A 24,223-nucleotide genomic window follows, 5' to 3' on the forward strand; every position below is an offset into this window, starting at 1 on the left:
TCAACATTCCCCCATCAGGGGGTACCCAGGCCCTTCAAGGGTACAGAAAAATATTAAGCAGTGCTTCTTTAATGTCTGGGGATCCAAAGAATGCCAGTTATTAAGAATACATTCCAAGGGGGTGAGGAAATTCAAGATAGACATTGAGTTTCCCATTCTGAAATACAACCAGGGGAGAGAAAGGATCCCTGTGAGTTTGTCTTGTATAACTATTATTGGCCAGGTCATCCCCCAGCCTTTACATTGCCAGTTCAAGTGGCTGCAACCTGGAGTACCCTAGAAGCAGCAAACTGGACTCTACATACCTACCATTGCATCACACACACATTTGATCTTCTCTTGTGATGTTTTTCTGGAACCTATGCTGGGACTTCGTTTGTTTGTTTGTTTGTTCGCTGCAGCTCTGATGTTTCTTTACCATACAGAGATCAGAAGAGAGGGTTTTAGTTAAAGGTCTGTTAACAGGTCTAGGATAGCCATGAGTTGATTTTTTTAAAAAGCATAAGGTTATAGTCATTGATATCCACGGGCCTTCCCAGTGAGGAGGGTAAAACCAAAATCTTTCCCATTGTACCTTAGTTTGAATCCTTGAACAAGCTCTAAGACTGCAGGCCCTGTGCCAATTAGAAGTTTGGTATCCATCCCAGCCAACATATTGAAGGATGTGATACTGCAGATCCATGGCTCAGAGACTGAGTAGGGTGGGGATCTGATCGTCTCCACAGCAGTGTCTGAAACAGCACACACAACTATATGGTAGGTGGAGAATTTGATAGACTCTCTGTAGGTATCAGACTTTGGAAGAGGTTATGGTCTGAATTGCCTTCTTAGTACAATTTGAGGGGGAGGGCAGCTGGTAAGAAATGAAGTGACCCATTAAAGAAATCCTTATCTACAGGAGGGACTTTGGCTCTCAAGCTGTTCTAATTTTTCCCCTATGCTAGAGTGACACAAAAATGCATTTTGGGATTGACTGTGGCCACAGACAAGGAATGAGAGTGATCAATACAAGCCCCCAAAATAAATCCACCATTTGTCTAAAGTAATCATGGCTAGCAAAGATAGTAGATACAGAAGGAAAAATCTTATTTTAGAGGAATATGAAAATCTCCTCAAATGGGTCTTAGCTCCTCATAACCCCATATTGGGTGCCAAGAAATGTCACTACATAACCTGAGTTTGTGTCTCACAAAGTCAAAGAATGAAATCAAGGACAAAGAGCTACAGAAGAGAAGTGTTTATTACGAAGAGAGAAATAGCTCTCAGTAGTAAAGAAAGGTCCCAAAAGTGGGTTGCCATGGGGACTTTTTGTCGAGGAGTTTTTATACCCAAAGATGGCCAAGGCTCAGATCACTCAGAGTCAAGCTAATATCAACCTATAGGACTAAAACTATGAGGAGTCAAGGCACATAGCAAGCATATGTCTGCAAGTTTTTCTTGGCCTCTATCCTACCCAAGTGGCTCATTAAAAGAACAGAGAGAAAAGGAAAAAATGTTTTTTCAGACTGATAGGAGCAGAATTTGTCATAGTGGTCACCCATCACCTCGCTTGTTACATTTCTGGACTTAATTGTCCATATAGTTCTTATTAATCCTTGACCTCAGGCTCCTGCTTATCTGATCAAGGCCTGGTCATCCTGACTACCTTGGGCTGGGATTTTCCCTAGCTGCCTTCTATCTTCTCCCTAACTTGTCTATCTATAATATTATCACCTAAGGCTTATACCAGCATCTGATCCCCATGCTGAGGATGGCTTACCCTCTTGGGCATTCAATGGGAGGCCAGCTCACTGCTGCAGCCATAGGGCCTCCTGACCACTTCAACTATAGAAGTCATAGTAAGTAAGGCTAATGGGATGTGGGCCTGACACTTAGTTGGTCCCCTAACCTATGGATCCAGGAGTGGCGTGCAGGTGAGGTGACTTTGTGCCTCTCTTTCCTCATAAGTACAGGACGGGGAATGATGACAGCTGGGCAACTTTATCTTGAAGGTTTCTCTAATAGCCAGTCACACTAAGCATGCTGCCTGGCTTAGAGACCTCTACTATCTACTGCAGCACCCACAGGAGGGGGACATTAAATCCTTTCCACACCAAAACCATGGACTGGGGCCAGGGATTTAGCTCAGTGGTTCTAACACCTTTCATGTTGGAGTGGAGTGGATGCTAGACAGCCAGGTTGGACACTGAAGCAAGTTGTCCCAGTCCATGAGGAGCCCAGAGGAACCAAGAGGAAATGAGGAGAGGGGCACAACAGTTACAAGCCACACCACCCACTCCCACCCTGGCCAGCACTGGAAAAATAGGAGAGTGAGTCACTTCTGGCTTCCCTCAGGGGTGTCAGCAGCATCCCTTAGTATAGGAGGCATCCTGCAGGCTGGGTTCAGGGGGAAAGCTTTTGTGCACCCCAGTCAGAGTCTAGCAGGGATCTGGGGAAAGGGTCAGCCTCACACACCAGCTGTGAGACTCAGCACTAGTGGGGTTGGTGAGGAACACACTGTAGACATTCTGGTGAGACTTGGTCTGACTCGCAAGTTCCAAGATCACAGGACACTAGAGGCTCTGGTCTCTGCTTACTCCCTTCCCACTGTGCCAGGTGCCAGAAAGGGAACTCAAGAGTCCTCACTGCCCAGACCTGTGTCACTCAGATGTTCCTTGCTGCATGTGTGCACCATGCCTGGCACTCGCCTGTCTCCTTTAGGCTCCGCTGATGTTTTCCATGGTGGCCCTGAGCTGGTTCCTCATTGCCAGGCTAGGCAAAAGGAGGTTACCCAGGATAGGAAGACCCACGGTATGAAGAGGAGATGGCTCAGGACAGGAAGACACAAGATATGGACAAGAGGGGGCCCAAGATAGCAAAGCAGTACAATTAGCAATAGCAACAGCATCAAGCGCAGCCTAGAAACTGACATACTGTGGTAACTATTAATTTGGTACATTTAACCATAGGAGCAAGATCTACAGTTAAATAACATGATCCAACATAAAATAGGAACTTGTATGCAGTGAGTTTCCCCTTAGTAGAGTGATTTTTACCAGGGGTGGGGGGTGTTGTTAAGAGGGATAGGAGAAAAATAGATAAATGAAGAGCAATACAGTAAAAGCAAGGCTGAGTCACCCAAGCTGGAGCTCTGGAGATGGGGTCAGGGCTGGGAATAGCAATGCCCAGCTAATGCAGGAGTGAGAATGGCATCTTTCTGCTCATGGTGGTCTCAGGGTAGCCAGTGGCGATGATGACAGTAGAGGAACCTGGAGTTCTCTTTGTCCTGTGCCTTCTCTCTGCACCCTAACATTAGGCTAGGTTCTGGAGGCAGCCGGTCCTAGGAGTGATCCTCCTGTGCGCTTACACTTCACCCTCCCCTTCCCCATGGCCCAGCAACTAGGCGCTCACACTTGGAGATCTGTGGCATGATTTTATTTAGCACACAAGGGGCCTCCACAAGCAGGTGGTTTTTGTAGTGCCTCAGGAGTCAGCAAGCACTGAAGGAAGGGCCTCCGGCTCTCTCACTGGCGTACGGCTGGTGGGCAGCCAGATGGCACCTTGGGCAGAAGTGACTGGGAGAACAGGGGGTACAGTACAGGAGGCACCTGAGAGGGGACAACAGCATATGCAAGACTGGGGTTCAGGGTAGAGGAAGGGGAAGAACAAAGGCAGCCCCGAGACCCCCAGCCCACCCTGCCCTATCTTCCCATCAGCCCCTCGCCCAGCCATACTCACTGTACATTCAGCCATCGATGCACTCCTCTGTGGGGAGAAAGAACATCAGAGGAGGCAAGGGTGGGGGCGGGGGGGTGACAGAGAGAGAGAGAGATACTTGGCTACCAGAACCCAGGCACTGCCTTTGGTAGCCTCAGGCCCAGTGTGGTCCATCTTCAGAGGATACAGGAATTTCCTGAATTGAAGGCCTGGTGTAGGCATCCCACAGGGCCTGAACACCAAGGCCTCTTGTGTTTTTCCCTGCAGATATCTCACAACTCCTGAACTAGGGCACTGATTGGCCTGGGTGGAGACCCCTACCCAGTCAGGCCTCTTGAAAGTAAGGACATCTCCTATGTCAGGAATCAGTAAACCTCAGGGGAGACCCAAGGTATAGAAGAGGTGGCCCAGGATGACAAAAGCCAACATACAGAGAAGAGATGACCCAGGGCAATGAAACTGGGAAAAGTTGGAACTAGACCTGAAATTATCACTTGAGCAGGCCTTGTTATAGTATCAGGAGGAGAACTTGGAACCAGCATTTCTGGGGACCGATAGATGCCTAGCTGGGAGCCACTCTCTCCAGTGACTGGAGCAGGGGACTATGTCTCTCCTATCCCCTTCCCCAGGTGGGACACCATCAGGCCTGGGCAGACCCCACATCCCCTTGCCTTCCCCTGATCTGGTCATTACCGATGGGCTCAAAGAAGATGATGTGGTCTTCACTAAGGCCCAGCGACTTGGAAAATTTGAAGAAGCATTCCTGCACTTCAGAGCTCAGCTCCTTGGTTCTCCCTGTGTCCACAATGGCCAATAAGTGACCAAGAGAAAGACATACCATAATTTTTTTTACATTTTTTGAGATAGGGTCTTGCTATGTACTTCTGGATGGCTTTAAACATATAAGCCTCCTCCCTCAGGCTCCCCAGTGCTGGAGGGCCGTTGGGTGCACTACCCCAGCTCATTCCATAAATGCTGTTGAATGAGTGAAGGAGGCCCAGACCCCTTGCCCAGGGAGGATCTGTGGAAAGGCTTCTTCCTTGAGGGAAGCCTGGGATGGAGAACTGCTGATATCTTAGAGATAGGGGCTTTCTCTCTTGTGACCAGAGGCCAGATCCCTGAGGGATGGAGTGAGGCCTCACCGTTGAGCTTGGCCTGGAAGTAAGTGCTGTTTTCTAACTTATACTCGATGTACATCATGGCGAACTGATTGTAGTCAGTGGCTGCCACTCTCCACGTATACCTTTCAGTCTCAGAATCTGCAGTAAGGATAGCAATGGTCATCCCTGACCTTCCGGTAGGAAGGAATTATCCCCTTCTTCCCCAACCAGTCAGCAGAGGTTTCTCCCAACAGGACAGCATCTGAGTGGAGGGGCAAGGAGGCCTGTGCCCTTCTGGGAGGAACCTGTCCCTTGAATCCCAACACCAGGGTGCTGCTCACTCAGGACTCACTTGTCATGTTGACCAGGGTGAACTGGCCGTGCTGGTCATACGGAACAAGTGTGCTGTTCCACTGTGCACATTTCTGGCCACTATGAGGGGGAGAGATGGCGGCTTGGTGAGCAGGGAGAAGACAAAGACTTTCCCCGTGTACTGAACAAACTCATTCCAGGGCTACCACAGAATTCAGGGGCCCGTGACAGCCTGTCCCCTACTATAGCAGGCGCCTCTCCTGGCCTGCCTCATGGCCCTGTGCCTTCCACCATGAACCTCTGCACGGTCTCAGTGGAGACAACTCCACCCTCCCTCCAGCACTCGCTGGCTCTGCTGCCTCCTTGAGGCAGCCTGTCCCACACAGACAGCCGGGCACTGGATGTTATCTCACTGCTCCCCTTTCCCACCTCATGTGGTGATTTCCCTGAGCTTCCAGTTTGCTCCATGCCAAGCAGTGACCTAACCCTTGGACCACACCTGACCTCTCCGCTGAGTCCACCCCACCCCTGGACCACAGAACCAAGCCCCCCAAGCTGGCCTTCCTTGTGCCCTGAGATTCTCAAATTCTCCAACTCCCCTCAGCCTAGTGGCCAGAAAAAGAATGCCCTGCAGGTGGATGAGCCCAGGTTCCCCCTCCAAGTCCTCATCTGCCCCACCTCTATCATTCCCTACCCAACACCACCCGCCAGAGACCGCAGGGTCTTACCTTTGTGGTTTTTCTCACTTCCCCTGCTGAAGCTGCACCCTGAAGCTGCACCCAGATCCTGACCCTGGGAGGAGCCCCAGGCCAGAGATTGGACTGGGAGCACGCCCTTCCTGGCCACTCATCAGCCCCTGCACAGGTGGCCATGCTGATGGTCGGCTGCTTTGCTGTCTCCTAAGGCGAGGCTCTCTGACTCAGAGAACACCAGACCCTGTTGTGGTCCATTCTACCTCCTTTTGCTTTTGTTTTTGTTTTTGTTTTTGTGGTGGTGGTGGTGGTGGTGGTGGTGGTGGGATTGGAGATTGAACCCAGACCATTGCATTAAGCTATATCCCTGGTCTGTTTTTAGTTTTTACTTTAAAACAAGGTCTGCTTAATTTGACCAGGCTCGCTTCTAACTTGCAATCCTCCTGCCTCAGCCCCTGGAGCTAAGTCTGCTAGGATTACACCACAATTCAGGAAGGCTCCTGTAAGGTCACTTTCTTACAAGCCCTAGAGGGAGGTTTTTGTGGGGTCCCAGCTGGATCCAGTGTCCCTCTCTTCCCTCCCGGAAGCCCTCTCTCTCTCTAGTCTTCTACTGACTGTGTCTGCATTGGCGCCACCCATGACTAGCAAGGAAAGAGAGAAAAGAAAAGAGGGAGGGAGGGAAGGAAGAAGAAATGGAAGGTGAGAAAAATGGAAGAAGAAAGGGGGAGCAAGGGAAGGAGGACAATTGCTTCAGTTCAGAGCAGTGAGATGAATGACAGTAACCCTCAGCTTTGGTCACCCATTGTTGTGACACTGCTGTGCCTCTTGAGCGGAACCTCTGGAAGGTGGCTGCTTCACCTGAGTCCAGTGGTGATGACATTGTAGCCATGGTCATCATTCAGCTGGAAGGTGGCTCTGGACATGAAATATGTCCAATTGGTTTCATTTCCTTTCTGAGCTGAGTTCACAGCCATGCTTATGGTGAACCAGTTTCCCTGAAACTGCAAAGGGTTTATGACAGGCAGAGCCCAGAGATGCCAGGAAGACACACTGTCTCTGCTGGTACCTCTGGACAGCCATCTGGGCTGCAGGGCCCAGGGATGGGTCTATCCTGACAATCCAGCAGGAGCTTGATCTCTCTGGAACCAAAAAGGACCCAGGGCAAGGAGTTAGACCTCAGTTTTCAGAGATGGGGTAGCCTTGAGCAAGTGGCTGATGGGCTGTCCAGAGACTCAATTTCACAATTATGGGGAGGGAACCTGAAGATATCCCCACATGGCAATGAGTCTGAACCCCATGAGTGCTGCTTCTCCCAACCAACATTGTCACTGGAGCCCTATTTTTGTTCTTCCCTCCATTCCCACTGCCCTCATGCCCTGGGCCTTCCCTCCAGCTGCACATACAAAGCCTTTACCTGATCATCCTGGAAGCCTGGCTGCAGGGGGATCTTACTCAAAGGCGGTGCTTGGATCAGGGTTGGAGGGACGTCCTGGGCTTGGGTCTGCAGAGCCCCCAGAAGAGTAAGGCCCAGATACAGGAGACCCAGGGCCATGGTTTCGGGATAGCTGCTGTGCTGCCAGGTAGTGGAGGAGGAAGGCGATGGCTTCGGTGTCCAACCCGAGAACTATTTATGGGCCAGATGGTGTCACCCTCCCTGGGGTGCTGACCCATCCTTTGCTAAATCCAGGAAGGGTGAGCCATCAGATGTAGTCAGATACCTGCTCTTTTCACCCCGTGGTCAGTATTGTGCAAGTCTGAAAGCTGGGAAGGCAACAGTAGACAGGGGGAACCTTGCCAGTGTCACAGTCTGGAGGGACAGGAGCTCCCCTTGTGTTCACTGGGCCCCTTCCCTTTATCTCAATGGCCCTGTCTGTGGGTCTCAGTCAGGGCTGGACAAGCTGTCATCTCTGAGGCTGTGAGCCCAGGGAGGGGGTGTGTGTGGCAAAACACCCTCCGTGTACTAAGCAGAAAAAACAGAATGCCCCAGGCATGGTGGCGCAGGCCTGTAATTCCACCTGAGGCAGGAGGAGAATTTGTATTAAAATGAAGAATTCAGGTAGTTGCAGGGTTCTTGCAACCCCCTTAAAGCTGACCTTTAAGTGACAGTTTAAGTCCATTAAATTGCCTGAATTTGAAAATAATCTGAAAAGTGTTAGGATAAAGATGTATGCGTAGCCCCAGGGATTTAACTCAGTGGTTCTGCAGCCTGCCTTGAAAGCGCAAGGTCTGAGTTCGATCCCCAGTACAAAAAAAAAAAGATGTATGCAAAGATCCCTGTTAGTTGATGTTGAGAGGAATGGGGATTTGGGTTCTTTATCTTTTCTCCTGAAAATATGACAATTTGAGGCTTCAAAAATTCATATAAAGAGACCTACAATTCTCACCACTGAGGTAGATGTCGTGATTCTTCTGAAGCATACTATATTGCTGTCTCTGTCTTTTGCACTTACAGATAGCAGATCCAGTGATAATTCTCTTTTACAGTTTTGTTTTAGTTTTAGTTTCTTTTGACACAGGGTCTTCCTGTGTAGTTCACACTGGCCTTAAACTCACTAAATGATCTTCCTGCCTCTCCTCCCAAGCCTCTCTCTTTTATAAAGAAATGGCTTAACTTTGGAACATAGGTATGTTTACGTGTTTCATTTGTCTTTTGTCTATGGTCTGTATAATATCCTTGTTTTTAAGCATCACCAAGCTCATGGAATTGTGGAGTTAGGTCTTCTCTGTGTTCAGGGAAACATAGGTGCGTAATGAGAGAAGACTTGAGTGTCTTCACTTTCAAATGTCTATCTGCCATTGTCCTCTCCCCCAGGCCATGGTTATGTGGTGCCGGCAGGAGTCACCCACATGGCTCCCTCAGAGCACCCCATCCAGCTAGGTGGGTCACCCATTGCTGGTGAGGCTCATGGAAATCAGAACTGTGTCCTTTACATCATCTTTGTATTGTCCCTTTCATAATAAAGACATACATTCGGGCCAGGGATTTAGGTCAGTGGTGCCACCGTCTAACTCACAAGCACAAGGTCCCAAGTTCGATCCCCAGGACCCAAAAAAAAAAAAAAAAAAAAACACTTAAACTTACAGCACATTACAGCTAATTTGTAATTAATCTACTAAACTTCAACCATGTTTTAATTTTTAATGTGAGATTTCAAGTTTTGTTTTTAATATCTTTTTTAGACTATTGATTGTTCTAAACTTAAGAGGTAATTGAATGTAGTATGATAAAACGTGAATATTTTGCTGCTTTTGTGATTATCGATGCAGAGCTGACAAACATTTAGAACAAGAATAAAAGTTAGAATCTTGCCTGTCTCTTCACTAAAGAGATTCTAACATTGTGAACTGAGAATTGCTTCAGATAATTTTTATTTCGAAAACATAAAAATTGCAAGTTATGAAAACACTGAATTTTCTTCACTGTAAACCGCAAAACTAATTTTTTCCCCCTATGGTCTGACTTCTGAACGAATATGCTTACTCACTTCAGAGGGGTTATGGAGAAAAGCAAGGCTCTCAAGATGCTATTGCTTTGGGACACGCTTCCTGGGAGAAAAATGACTCATTTAGTCCTTTTGGGTTTGATTCTTTACTTCAGTTCCTGCCTCAGTCCTGGGCACCCACGCACTATTTCCCACCTGTGTATCTGTTCTGGTTTGGGAATTTTCCGCATTTCGCCCAGTTATTTCTGACTCAGAGATTCTTACATCTTTGTCTAATACTCTACCCCTGTAGTCTGAGATGAATTGACCTCCACCTCATCATACAGGTCTAGATGAAAATGTAGAATCCTGGGCTTGCAGGAAGAGGAGTAAAGATTTACTGGGATGGAGACGGGAGGTAACTAAGGGAAATTTCTTCTGAAGTAATGTCATCATTCTTTTTGGTGTGGAGGGAGTTCTTATTTTGTTTTTTCTTCAGACAGGGTTTCATTATGTAGTTCAGGCTAGCCTTGAACTTGTAACCCTGACTGGCCTCAAACTCACACCAATCCTACTGCCTCCGCTTCCTGGGTGCTGGGATTGCAGCCACGTGGCACCATGCCTAGCTTAAGTGGTGTTTATAAAAACACTGCTATTGCCACTGAAAAGATAAATGATGTTACCTTTGTAGGGTAGCTATATAATGAAATGCCAACTTTTATCTCTTTCCAAAGAAAGCAGAATTCCCTTCTAATCACCTCCTCAGAAATGTTCTTAGAAGGATGTGTCCTGTGCCTTTCTTTTGTATCAGCTCCTGATGCCTGACCACCTGCACTGTGTATTCTTCTGGGCCCTCTACCTCCTCGCCTCAGCACCATTGCTGCAGGTCACATGGAGGACAGAGGGAAAGCTGCCACCCAGGACACCTGCCCAGCTCCTCTTCCAAGTCCTTCCACCACCTGGGGTTTTCAGTCCTGTCACCCTGGTCTTCAAGATTCTCACCTACCTTGGTTCACTTTCAGCAAACCACTGAGGTAGGTCTCCCTATAAATGCACAGGTGTGAGGATACAGGTTTGGTTTCATGTGTTTCTGCAAAAATAAACACTTAAGAATCCTTATTATGACAGAAAGGAAGCAGGCGCTTTCTAGGAAGAGAAGTGCTTCGGGTTCCACTGAAAAGCAAGCCCGTTACCTGAAGAGGGAAATTCCAGAACTGGATGTAAGGAGACCTTTCCACATGGAGCTTCTCGGACCCAATTAAATGTTGTACCCAGTCTGGTTACCTGGGTAACAGACGTCGCGGTTTGTCTGGGAAAGCGAAAAAGAGAAGCCAAAAGAAAAAATACTTTTTATCAACGTGTGTCGGTGGAAAAGGTTTCCCACTCCCCAATCAACTACGCATCCAGTACCTCTAAGTGTTGGCAGACCAGAAGACATCACTGAGACATCAGATGAGTACACAGTCATCAACGTTCCCTACAATCCTGAGGTTTTCCAGGCAACAGAAAAGGACAATGCAAAAAAAGATCAGTTAATAAGGATGGCTATGAAATGCATTGAGGAGCAATTCCAACTCTCTCTCTCACACTCTTACCATATTACCAAATTTAAAATAAAAGGAAGCATTCAAAGAATGAAACAAAATCTGATGGGAATCCAAGCTGATGTCACAGATTTAAGACAAAAAATAACAAAGGAACACACTCTTGAACAGTTAAGAAAGAGCACTGTGAACAATTCAAAACACTTTCCTTGTCTATTACTGCCAAAAGACCAAGTTTCAAGCAAAGCAAGATGTCTGATATAAGAGATTTCTAGTACTGAAACCCAAGTGGAGATGAAGATACCAGTCTATGACTTAAAAGTTTTGAAGGATCAGCATGAGAAACCTCTGAAAATTGAATTGAAAGTTGACTTACCTGGTATTAATAAAGTCTCTCTCTGTGACCTTAGTGTTTCTAAGGATGACTTACTGATCGAGGTTTCTGAGAAGTACAGACTACATCTGAATCTTCCAGAATCTGTTAATACAGAAATGACTACAGCAAAATTTATCAAAGAGAAATCTACATTAATCATCACAATGCCACTGCTCTGCCAGGAGTCCAGGTACCCAGCCAGACCTCTTCCTATCAGATACAGACATGTCTGTGGATGAGATACAATGATACATAACAGCAATCAAATGTTGTTGCACATCACAAGCTAAATAAATCCATCTCTAATTTGAGAGAAAGTGGACTTTGGACAAGTATGTTTTCTCCTACAGAAATGACGTAATAGAATTTCTAATTTCCATTTATCTCTTCTAAGCTGCCAAACACCAAAGTACCATCTGATTTATATTCCAATTTAGCAATATGCACATCAAACTTTGAACATCCTTTAATCATCTTTTCTAGACAAAACTTCCTGTAATTATTAGTGTCTACTTCAACATGATTATAAATCTTTACTTATTTTAAAACTTTAATGGTAACAAAGTTTTATTAAAGGTTAAGAAAAGAAACAGGCTCTGCGGAGTGAGTTTGGGCCAAATGAAAGTACACCCTAGAGAGTGAGGGTGGCCACCATGCAAGACTGAACACAGTGGCCTAAAACTTAACTTTAGAAACTAATGCTGTACGTATAGGAAATTATTTGTGACACTTAAAAGCAGATATACTTTTCTTAAACTTGATATAGATTTGATAATTTAGCTCTTGAAAACTTTCTGGAAAGGCATGATGACCTAAAATTATTAACAAAGTTATTATACTTTTATCTTTCAAAACACTTGAAATCAGCTGGGTATGGTGGCACAAGCCTGTAATCCCATCATTCAGGAGGCTGAGGCAGGAGGATTGCCATGTGTTCAAGGCCAAACTGGGCTACATAGTGAGAACCTGTCTCAAAAACCCAACGACTTGAAATCCCTTCACATCTTTTCTTCTACAAAACAGCCACAATGTATTCCTAGAAAATCTCCCACCTAACCGCATAGAACTAAATCTCTACTTTTGTATGCAATACGTAGGTGTTGCTTGCATTACTATTTCTGTACTTGTTAACAAAAATGCATAACATTTAATATACTTAATTTTACAATGTTAAATTCTTATTTTCTAAAATATTCTCATTTATTATTAATGGATTTTTACATTAGTAAAAACATCTTTCATTTTCCTCCCTACAAAAAGCCAAACTGTTGCCAGGAAGGACATTAATAAAATGTGGACTTGTTTAAAATAAAAAAGAATTAAAAATAAAGAATCCTGATTATGTAATTCACGTTAGCTTTACACAATGTGTGACATTTACTTAAGAGAAAATCTTCATGATTTTATTTAGATTACGGTTTAAATAATAGGTGTAGCCCCTTCTCCCATGGCCCAGCAAAGGAGCTCACACTTGGAGGTCTGTGGCATGCTTTTATTTAGCACACAAGGGGGCTCCACAAGCAGGTGGCTTTTGTGATGCCTCAGTAGTCAGCAAGCACTGAAGGAAGGGTCTCCCACTCTCTCACTGGCATACGGCTGGTGGGCAGCCAGGTGGCACCTTGGGCAGAAGTGACTGGGAGAACAGGGGGTACAGTACAGGAGGCACCTGAGAGGGGACAACAGCATATGCAAGACTGGGGTTCAGGGTAGGGAAAGGGGAAGAACGAAGGCAGCCCCGAGACCCCCAGCCCACCTCAGTGTGGCCTCCCATCAGCCCCCTTCTAAATCATACTCACTGCCTATTCATGCATCAGATGCATTTCTCTGTGGGGAGAGAGAACATCAGAGCCATCAGGGCTGTGTGTGTGTGATCCAGGACCCCAGCACTGCTCTTGGAGGACTGAGGTCCACCCTTCCCTATCTGCTTGGGCACCAAAGCTTCAGACCTATTTCCCTACCGAGACTGTCCACTCCTCAACCAGGGCAGTGATTGGCCTGGATGAAGTTCTCTGCCCAAGCCAGGCCACTTGAAAGTAAGACATCTCCTATGTCAGAATGAGCAAGCCCCAGGGAAGGGGGGGATGGTCCAGTGCAGCAAGTCCAAAGGTATAGAAGGTGGCCCAGGACAATAAGACCCAAGGTATGGAGTGGAGATGACCCAGGCCACTGAAACTGGGAAAACTTCAAACTGGGCCTGAAATTGTCACTGGGTAGACCTTGCCTAAACCGTCACAAGGAGAACTTGGGACCAGGGATTCTAGGGACTCACGGATGCCTGGCTGGGAGCCACTCTCTCCAAAGACTGGAACAGGGGACTGAGTCTCTCTTCTCCCCTTTCCCTGGTGTGCGGCACATCAGCTTGGACAAACCCCACATCCTCTTCCCCTAACCCTCCCCAAGCTGGTCATTACCGGTGGGCTCAAAGAAGATAATGTTGTCATCAATGAGGCCCAGAGACTTGGAAAATTCCATGAAACGCTCCTTCATTTCACGGCTCAGCTTCTTGGTTCTCCCTGTGTCCATCATGGTCAGTGAGAGAAAACAGAAAGATACGTTATATTTTTTTTACATTTTTTGAGACAAGGTCTTATTATGTATTCCAGGATGGCTTTAGATTCACAATCCTCCTGCCTCAGCTTCACGAATGCTAGGATGAGTTTTGGGCCACTGCCCCAGCTCATTCCATAAGTACTGTTGAATGAGTGAATGTGGTCCAGGCCCCTTTCCCACGGAGAGACATTGGAAATACCTCATTCCTGAGGGACACTCGAAGTTGAGAATTGTTAGGATCTTGGAGATAAGGGCTTTCTCAATTGTGACCAGATACCAGATCCCTGAAGAATGGAATGAGGACCTACCATGGAGTTTGGTCTGGAAGTACACCATGTTTTCGAACTTTATCATGGCATACATCATGGCAAACTGATTGTAGTCAGTGGCTGTCACTCTCACGGTGTAGATGTCTAAACCATCGGAAACTGCAGTGTACATGGCAATGGTCATCCCTCCATGTCCAGAAGGAAATGACTGTCCCTTCTTCCCCAACCAGTCACCAGGGGTTTTTCCCTCACAGAGAAGCAACTCTGGTGTAGAGGGCCAGTGAGGTCTGTGCCCTTCCAGGAGGACTCCACCCCCCACCCTGAATCCCAAACCTAGGACCCTCACTGAAGACTCACGTGTCTCATTGTCCAGGGAGAACTGGCCGCGCTCAACATATGGGACAAATCTTTGGTTCCATTGTACACATTCATCATCCCTGTGGGAAGGAGAGACAGTGGTCTAGTGAGCAGGGAGATGACACAGATGTGGCACCTTGGAGTGGACAAAGTGAGTCCAAGACTGCTCTATAATTTGAGGCTCCCTCCCAGTCCAGCCTATGAAAGCCTATCTACCACTGCGGCAGGGGCCTCAGTCAGTTCACTCCATAACCTGGGACTTCCCTCTTAAGCCTCTGCTTGGTCTGCTCAGTGGCCACTCAATTCTCCCTACAGCACTCACTGTCCTCTGCTGCCTCCCCAGGGCAGCCTATCCCACACACAGACCCTAGGTACTGACCCGTGCTCTTATCTTGCTGCTCCTCTTTCCCATCTCTCCTGGAAATTTCCTCTGAGCTTCCAGTCTGCTTCATGTCAAGCACTGCCCTTGCCCTTGGGCCCCACCATAACCCCTCCTCTGAGTCCATCCCGCTCTATCCTAGAGCCAAGATGCCTGTGCTCCAAGATCTTCAAATTCTCTAATTTCCAGCCACCCAGTGACTCCTGCAAGAGCCAGGATCTGGACACAGGTGCTCCAGGAAGGTGATAAAAACCATGAAGGCAAAGCTGGGCAGTCCCACGTGGGAGATGACAGAGGTAGGGTGGATGAGGAGTTGGAGGGAAGAGCCTCCAACGCACTTGCCATGCGTTTTTGTTTTGCCCCAGAGACTGATGGGAGGGATCCCCTCCTGGCAACACATCAGCCCTTGCTTGAGTGACCCCACTGATGGCTGGCTCCTTTGCTGTCTCCTAAGGTGAGGCTCTCTGACTCAGAGTCCACCAGACCCCACTGTGTTCCCTCATATCTCCTTTTTTTGGTGGTAGTGCTGGTGGTGTTGGTAGTGGAGATTGAACCCAGCACCACCGCAGTAGGCTGCATCCATGATTTATTTTTCACTTTGAGACAGGAACTCACTAATTTGCCTAGGCTCTCTTTCAACTTGTGATCCTCCTGCCTCAGCCTCTGGAGCTGAGTCTGCTAGATTACAGCACCCTTAGCAGTTTGGGTCCCTTAAATTCACTTTTTTACAAGATCTAAATGTAGGACTTCATGAGGTCCCAGGCTGGATCCAGTGTCCCTCCTCTCCCTCTGAGAAGCCCTACTGTCTATCTTGAGTTCTGCTGACTATGTCTACGTTGGAGCCTCCCGTGACTGTTGACGGAAGGGAGGGAAAGAAGAGAGCGAAGAAGGCAAGGAAGGGGAAATGGAAAGAGAGAGAATGGGGAAGAGAAGAGCAAAAACAGGAGGAAGATTGATTCAGTTCACAGCAGAGAGGTGAATGACAGAAGCCCTCAGTTTGGTCACTCATTTTTGTGACATTGTTCTGTCTCTCAGACCCCCAGGAGGTGGCTGCATCACCTGAATATGTTCATGGTGACATTGTAGCTGTCGTCATCTTTAAGCTGGTAGGTGTTACTGTACATGAAATATTCATAACTGCTTCTGCTTCCTTTCCAAATTGAGTTCCCAGCAATGCCTATGCCGAACCACTTCCCCTGGAACTATAAGACATTCGTGATAAGCAGAGCATGGAGTCGGCCCCAGTGCCACCTCTCCCATGCTGTCCCTCCTGGTACTTCTGAGTAGCCCTTTGGGCAGCAGGGTCTGGGAATGGGCTGTCCTGGGGAGCTGGCAGGAGCTAGTGTCCTCCAGGGCAATGAGGGACCCTCAGTTGGCCGAGAATTGTCAGTTGCTGGTGCGCCTTCCTGAGCCTCAGTTTTCTTTTCTATGCAGGGACTAAAGCATGCCTGGGGTCTGGTCACCCTGAGTCTTCCTCCTTCCACACAAAACTGCCCCTGAGTCTCTTTCTTTCTCCTCCCCGTCCCTCCCATCATCCTTGTCCCACAGAACTTCCCCACAGCTGTACTTTCAGAGCCCTTACCTGGTCATCCTGGAAGTCTGGCTGCAGGGGAATCTTGCTCAGAGGTGGCTCAGGGATCAAGGTCGGAGGAATGTACTTGGCTTGGATCTGCAGGGTCCCAAGCAAAGTGAGGCCCAGACAGAGCAAACCCAGGGCCATGGCTTCAGGGCTGCTACTAGGCTGGCAAGTATCGGAGGAAGAAAGAGAAATCTTCAGTGTCCCACCCAGGGGAACTATTTATAGCCCACCTGTTGTTGCCTCCCCCAAGAGTGGGCTGATCCATCTTTTGATAAAGCCAGGAAAGGTGAGTCAATTTCCAGCAACTCCTTCACAAACAGGTGGCCAGATATTTGGTTTTTTTCACCCCTGGTCAGGATTGTGCATGTCTGAGAGACGGGAAGGCAACAGGATACAGCGGGACATTCTGAGATCTCCACACTCTGGCAAGGACATGAGCTCCCCCTATGCTCACTGGGCCCCTTTCCTTTATCTGAATGGCCCATCTATGGGTCTCACTTGGGTTTGGACAAGCTGTCATCTCTGATCCTGTGGGTTCAGGGTGGAGGTGTGCGTGGCCAAGCACCCTCTCTGTACTGGCAGAAAGCCCATAACGCAACAGGCTTGGGGTGCGTGCCTATAACTCCAGCTGAGGCAGGAGGATCAATACGAGCCTCAGTTACATGGAAAGCATTTGTGCAAAAAACAAAATAACAAATGAAAGAGAAAAAGAGGGAAGACAAATAGAGTAGGGAGGAGGGAGGGAGGGAGCAAGGAAGAAAGAAAAATGCAAAGAATGCTCTGTTCCCATAGACCCTCTGCGGCCTCATGTCTCTTTTAAATGTCAAGGAAGTTCAGGGGGCTGTCAGTGGAAATTCTGGACAGGGTAGGACAGTGTGTCTACTTTCTGAACTCTGAGCCCAGATCCTGGCCCTCCTGGTAGCCTTAGGCCAGGCCCTGGAGCAGGGTGAACACTTTGAGGCCCATTCTTCCACCACACCTTGTGCATACTTGAAGGAGCAGACAGGAAAACATGGAAACCCTCAGGGCATTGTCCTCTCCTGGGATCCCAGAAGGCTGAGACCCAGAGCCAGGTATAGGAGCCATAGATGTGACTATTTCACAGAGCTGAGTGCTGAGGCTGCAGTCACAGCTCACTTCAGAGCCCTGGCAAGAAACCATGCCGAGTAGTCACCAGTCAGGGCAAGGTGGGCTGCACTCTGCTGCTATGTACACCACTTCTTTTTAGTCTTGGGCTGCCATCATTTGGCCTTGGCCTTGAGAGATCATTCAGACTAACCTTGTCTCTGGCATCCTTAGGATGCCAAAGATCCTTGGGATGTGGTGCCCAGTGGCTCGAGCCTGGGGTCTCAGGACTGAGATGGCTGGTTCCAGACTTGTCCCTGCGGAAGGCTGCTTCCTCACTAAGGGCCTGGCACCATCCTGGGGAGGCAGTGATGGACAGCAGGCTCTGTGCAGTATCCTCCTTAGATGGCTCAGCCATGAAGGTAGTGACTGTTCTGGAAGCCAGTCCTAAGCTGGGCTGAGGATTTGCTAGCTTATATGGGACTAAAGGGGCCCTCACTGGCTATGCCCATGGATGCTTGGACCCCAGCCTGGGCTCTGAGGTCGTAGACCCTCAGGCAGGGACTTAGAGGTTGTTCTGAGCTGGTGGGTAGGCTGCAGTCTCAGCCCGCCGCTCCAGACAGGGCTGCACCTCACCCCACTCACCTGGGCTGAATGATGAAAAGGCAGAAAGGGAAGCCGAGCAAAGCTGTGGTGACTGAGTCTGCCACCCTCCCCACACCCCTGCCTCTCCTCCCCCTGGCCAAGCGATTCCACTAACTCTGCTCTCTGCGTCACTAAAGGTACCCTGAGTGGTGTGGTGGTGGTGGGTGTTTGTAATCTCAGCATCTGGGGAGGCTGATGCAGGAAAACTGCAAGTTGGAGCTAAGCCTGGAAAACTTAGGGAGACCAGGCATCGAAATCAAATTAATAAAAAGGCTGAGGATATAGTTCAATGCAAATACTCACTACTGAAGGAAGAAATAAACAAGAAAGAAAGAATAAAAAGTCAGAGACAGCTTGCATGGGGACACCTCAGGTCCTGGGTGCAGTCTGTGGGTGGCCTCCCAAATCAGCAGAGCAGCTCTCTTTCTTCACTTTGGGAGGTGAGCAGAGCAGGGCCCACTCTCTGCACTGACACCGGGCTTGTCACACACGCACTCGTATCATACTAGCTCTCTGTGCTCCTTTCTTTCTTAATCTTTCCTTTTCTCAAGCCTCTTGATATCTCATTACACTTCTCTGCTTGCCTGCCTCCTGTTATCAGTCAGTGCTTACTAGAGAATCATATTTAAGGCAAGATATACAAATATATATGAATTAACAAGATTGACTTACAGTGGCCTCCTGCGGAGCCCGATGTGGAAGGGCACAGAAGGGCTTTCAGTGCGCTGGAGAGCCAAAGGGTCCAGTTGGAGGCCAGCAGCTCACGTGAGTGTCCTGTGGGAGTCTGTATCAGGAGGCCAAAGGATTGCGATGGAAGATGGAAAGGGCTGTGATGGAAGCCAGGAGATGACATCCAAGGTGAAGGTAAAGACTGGACCTCTTATTCTATTCAAGCAAAAAGCCTATTGGTGCCACTCACCCAGAATGAACTTTTATATCTTCAATAAATCCCTTCAGCCACACCCAAAACTATGCTGATCCAATGTAGTTGGACATTTCATAATCAAGTTGATGCAATCAGTTAACTATCACAATCCATCTCTTGACAACTTGACAGATAGACACATTTCCTTAAACCATAGTCTCCAGATACAAATACAAGGTCATAATTATGCCTAGCATGTTACATCTATCCTGCATGCAAATGGAAATGCACTAATTTCCTCCCCAGAATAGAAGGCAAAGGGTTTTTTTGGGGGGGTGGGGGTGCTTATTCCTAACATTTTATAACATAAACATTATAAAATAGGTTTAACAGTAATTCAGAACCAATATTAAGTCAATCGACGTTATATTACATAGGAAGCATATTGACAGAACTATTGCAATTACAATCCTCAATTCTGTAGTTGATCACAGGGTCATAGCTCGTATTTAGAACTACCTTCTTCTGCTACCCATTCTATATTCTCTAAGCCTCCACCAAGCACCTCACCAGATCTTGGTTTTTGCTCAGATGGGATGACCCATACTTTCATTCCTGAAGGTTCTGAACCATTTGTCATCCTGCCTGAATGGGGTTGATGTAGTTTCTCATTGATCTTAGTAAAAGGACATGATAATAAATACTAGAAGGTACCTAAGGGATATCCTTACTCCAAGTATATTCTTCCTTCCCTCCATTGTGTAGTAATAGTCCAATTTCTCCTTAATATTCTGGGTCAGTCACTCCTGCTAATACTGTAACTTACTTTTTAGCTTGTTTCATCAGTGGCATGAAAAGACAAAAATGACCAGGGGAAGTCTTAGCTTCCAGTTCAATGCTATTGTTGTGCTTCCTGGTACAAGTCTTCTCCCCCTGGAACTAAGATTTCCAAGCCAGCAGAGCCTAAGGTTAAGGGAACAGGAAGAAAAATATATTGCTGGTGGATCACTAGGCTTAATAGCGGGTGGTATCATTCCAACGTCCCACCCCTTGATTCCTAGACTCGTGAATCCTGGCTATGGGAGACACAGTACCGTATACTGGATGCTGATTCAAAGCATATACAGCCTTTTCAAAAACCTTGTCCCAGTCCTAGAGCCACCTAGCTGACACTGAAACTGTGACTTCAAAAGAGCATTCCCCATTTCTATCGATCCAGGTCCTTCTGGATGGTGAGGGGTGTGTTGTGACTACTGAATTCTATAACCATGGGCCCACTGCCTCACTTCTTTGGCTTTATTGGCCAAATGTGTTTATTGGCAGAGGCAATGCTGTGTGGAATTCCACAATGGTGGATAAGGCATTCTGTGGGTCCACAGATGGTAGTTTGGGCAGAAGTATTATATGCAGAGAAGGCAAATCCATATCCAGATTAAGTGCCTATGCCAGTAAGGACAAAGCACGATCCTTTCTATCGTGGAAGCAGTCCAATATAATCAACCTACCACCAGATCACAGGCTGATCATCCCGGGGAATGGTGCCGTACCGGGAACTCTGTCGGTCTCTGCTGCTGACTTATTGGGCATTCAGCAGTGGCTGTAGCAGACCAGCCTTGGTGAGCAGGAGTCCATGTTGCTGAGCCCATGCATGACCTCTATCCCTGCCACCATAACCACTCTCTTCATGGCCCCATTGGGCAATGACAGGGTGGCTGAAGAAAGAAGTTGACTGTTATCTAAAGAATGAGTCATCTTATCCACTTAATTGGTAAAGTCCTCTTCTGCTGAGGTCACTTTTTGGTGAGCATTTACATGGGATACAAATATTTTTATACTCCTTGCCCACATGGAGAGGTCTATCCACATACTTTTTCCCCAAATATCTTTGTCACCAATTTTCCAGTCATGTTCCTTCCAAGTTCCTGACCATTCAGCCAGACCATTGGCTACAGCCCATGATTCAGTATACAGTCACACATCTGGCCATTTTTCCTTCCAGGCAAAATGTATTACCAGGTGCACTCCCCAAAGTTCTGCCCACTGTGAATATTTCCCTTCACACTGTCACGTCCTGCAAATGGGCTATAATTGTCACAACTGCCCACTTGCAGGTGGCACCTGCATAATGTGCAGAACCATCTGTAAGCCAGGGTTTCTTTCTTCACCTGCTTGCTCTTCCTCTGACAGCTGATCATATGGCACATCCCATGATGCCATGGGTGCATACTGGGAGACAGAAGGCAATATAGCAGGAATAGGAGCCATGAGTATCTGGGCAACTTCTTCATGTAACTTATTTGTGCCCTCTGGACTTGTGCTGGCTCAATCACATATGTACTATTTCCATTTAATGATGGACTATTGCTGTGCCATCAAACATTATGACTCAGTGGATCAGATAACACCCAGCTCATGATGGGCAACTCAGTTCGCATGGTAACTTGGTGACCTACGGTCCAGCGTTTAGTTTCCATTAAGGCCCAGTAGCAGGTCAAGAGCAGTTGCTCAAAGGGAGAATAGTTGTCTGCATATAATGACAGAGCTTTGCTCCAAAATCCTAAAGGCCCCTGCTGCAATTCACCTATGAGGGCCTGCCAGAGGCATCAAAGAGTATCCCTACCTACCAGTGGCACTTCAAGTATCACTGGATCTGCTGGATCATGTTCCCAGTGGCAGAAGAGCCCGCACAGCAGCCTGGGCCTGTTTCAGAGCTTTTACTTGTTCTGGTCCCCACTCAGAACTATCAACCTTCTGAGTCACTCAGGAAATGAGCCATAGTAAAGCACGTAAGCGAGGAATGTGTTGCCTCCAAAATCCAAATAAACCCACTAGGCATTGTGTCTCATTTTTGGTTGTAGGGGAGCCAGATAAAACAACTTAAAAGGGATAACTCTACATGAGATGACTCCTAGAAATTTCACTGAGGTAGAAAGATCTTGAATTTTAGTTGGATTTATTTCCCATCCTTTGGCTCACAAATGCTTCTTCACTAACAAATACACAGTGGTTGCTCCTTCCTGTTCACTTGGTCCAATCAACATAATATCATCAATGCAATGGACCAGTGTGATACAGTGAGGGAGAGAAAGGCAATTAAGATCCCTGCAAACTAAATTGCAATACAGGGCTGGAGAGTTAATACAACCTGAGGTAGGGCAGCAAAGATATATTGCTGGCCTTGCCAGCTGAAATAAAATTGTTTTTGATGAGCCTAATGGATAGGTGGGGAGAAGAAGGAATTTGCCAGATTAATAGCTGCATACCAAGTACCAGGAGATGTGTTAATCTGCTCAAGCAAGGAAACCACATCTGATACACCAGCTGCAATCAAAGTCACCACTCGATTCAGTTTATAGTAATCGACCATCATTCTCCAAGACTCACCCATCTTCTGCACAGGCCAGGTGGGAGAATTAAATGGAGATGTGGTAGGAACCTCCACTCCTGCATCCTTCAGGTCCTTGATGGTGACACTAATCTCTGCAGTCCCTCCAGGGATGTGATAGTGCTTTTGGTTTACTATTTGACCAGGTAAAGTCAACTCTAATGGCTTACATTTGACCATTCCAACTGAAGATTTTGCAAAGCACTAAGTATATTTACCAAAATTATTCTGGAACAGGGGAAATGACTACAAGATGGATTCGAGGACCTACCAGACACATTGTGAGTCAGACATTTGCTAAAACTCCATTGATCACCTGACCTCCAGAGCTCCCTACTCTTACTGGAGGGGTACAGTGTCATCAAGGAGGATTGCAACGTGGAGCGAAGCCTAGAAAACTTTGGGAGATCATGTATCAAAACAAAATTAATAGAACAGCTGAGATGTAGTTCAATGCAATACTCATGCCTGAAGGAAAAAATAAACAAGAAAAGAAGAATAGAAAGGAAAGTCAGAGACAGCTTTGTATAGGGACACCTCAGGTCCCAGGTGCAGTCTTTGTGCTGCCTCCCATACCAACAAAGAAGCTCTCTTCCCTACTTTGGGAGGTAAGCAGAGCTGAGGGTAGGTAGGACAGAGATTTCTGCGGGGCCTGTTTTCCCTGTACTGACACCAGGCCTATCAGACCCACTGGTGTTATACTAGCTCCTGTGCACACTTCTTTCTTAGTCTTTTCCCTTCTCAAACCTCTAGGTATCTCATCTAGATGCCTCCTGTCTTTCATCCTAGTCCAGTCATGGACCTCAGAGATTGAGAGAAATGAGGCCCTAGGCAACATTTGCACTCCAGGTGTTCCACACCTCTAACCAGGTCTGGAGGTGGGGGTCAAGAGAGCCAAGGCCATAGCAGAGTCAGAGACAGCCCCAGCTCTCAACCATTCCTGCCAACTGGAGCTTGAGCTGGAGGGGCAGGGCATCCACTGGAGAAGTTTCCAACCAGCTCAGGCTGCTTTTTCTAAAATCAGCAAAGTGAATCTCTGTTAGCATTCCTAATATCACAAGCTGACAGCAGATAACACTGGACATCAACAGCTAACACAATCAGCTGCTGGTCACTGCTGCTGCTGGCCACCACTGTCTAGTCTTGGCTTATGCCAGACACTCTGTGTCAGTTACCAGTGCTGGTCTCTGCGACTGCTCTTTGCTGGCTGATGGTCTCTGAAGCTCTTCAGTGATAAAGCTCTTAATGTTTATTGCCTTTTCTTTTGAAATGACCCGTCTGGCCACACTACTCACTATAATGATCCTGAGCAGATTTGTAGGACTTTTGAGGTCCACACTACCTCAGGAATAAATCAGGAGTCAGCTGACAGAAATGCCAAAGCCAGTCTTTATGTGAATGGGGCCTGTGCTGCAGCACATGGGATCAACACTGGAAAGAGCACTCCTAGTCTAACCTGAAGAGCTGGGGAGAGCTGCTTCTATAGCAGCTGCAGGCCTCTGCCTTTGAGGGTCAGGGAAGGATCTAGGGAATCCTTAGCAAAGCTAGTAGTGGGGCTTGAGGATGTTAAGAATGGATCCAGATTCCTCCCTTCCTGGTCTTAACAATGCCAAGATGTCCCTTCCTTCTTCAAAAAGGCCCCAGCAGCCTCTTCAGTGATTGGAGTTGGGGAGGGATCTGTACTGACAGTTTGGCTTCACTCATGTTGGAGCGACGTGAAGAAGAATAGATGCTAGACATCCAGGTAGGACACTGAAGCAAGTTGTCCCTGTCCTTTGGAGCCAAGGGAGAGCAAGCAGATGTGAGAGGGAGCCATGCAACAGTCACCACCTAGGCCACTCAATCCCACCCTGGCCAGCACTGGAAAAATAGGAAAGTGAGTCACTTCTGGCTCCCCTCAAAGGTGTGGGCAGCATCCTCCCAGCAGGCTGGGTTCACGGGGAAAGCTTCTGCACACCCCAGTCAGAGTCTAGCAGGGCTGTGAGGA

General features: G+C 47.5%; 2 protein-coding genes and 1 pseudogene across 2 annotated transcripts; 1 reads left to right on the forward strand and 2 right to left on the reverse strand.

The window, feature by feature from the left end:
* Positions 1-3,436: 3,436 nt before the first annotated feature.
* Positions 3,437-7,527, reverse strand: LOC147826066 (neutrophil gelatinase-associated lipocalin-like). The gene is made up of 6 exons (XM_087182885.1): positions 7,215-7,527; positions 6,659-6,801; positions 5,149-5,228; positions 4,839-4,955; positions 4,390-4,491; positions 3,437-3,587 (listed from the first exon to the last, which is right to left on the reverse strand). The coding sequence occupies exons 1-6, from the start codon at positions 7,350-7,352 to the stop codon at positions 3,463-3,465; spliced, it is 705 nt and encodes a 234-aa protein (XP_087039011.1). The 5' UTR covers positions 7,353-7,527; the 3' UTR covers positions 3,437-3,462.
* LOC106009745 (PIH1 domain-containing protein 2 pseudogene) lies at positions 7,400-11,522 on the forward strand (annotated as a pseudogene).
* Positions 11,523-12,626: 1,104 nt separating this feature from the next.
* LOC147826067 (neutrophil gelatinase-associated lipocalin-like) lies at positions 12,627-16,446 on the reverse strand. The gene is made up of 7 exons (XM_087182884.1): positions 16,280-16,446; positions 15,757-15,899; positions 14,319-14,398; positions 14,001-14,120; positions 13,554-13,655; positions 12,939-12,966; positions 12,627-12,808 (listed from the first exon to the last, which is right to left on the reverse strand). Exons 1-6 carry the CDS (start codon positions 16,415-16,417, stop codon positions 12,953-12,955), a joined length of 597 nt encoding a protein of 198 aa, XP_087039010.1. The 5' UTR covers positions 16,418-16,446; the 3' UTR covers positions 12,627-12,808; positions 12,939-12,952.
* Between the last annotated feature and the right edge of the window lie 7,777 nt (positions 16,447-24,223).

Source organism: Heterocephalus glaber, unplaced genomic scaffold (assembly GCF_053883595.1).
Source record: "Heterocephalus glaber isolate CG9 unplaced genomic scaffold, H.glaber_assembly_v1.0 deba00001479, whole genome shotgun sequence".
NCBI lineage: Eukaryota > Metazoa > Chordata > Mammalia > Rodentia > Bathyergidae > Heterocephalus > Heterocephalus glaber.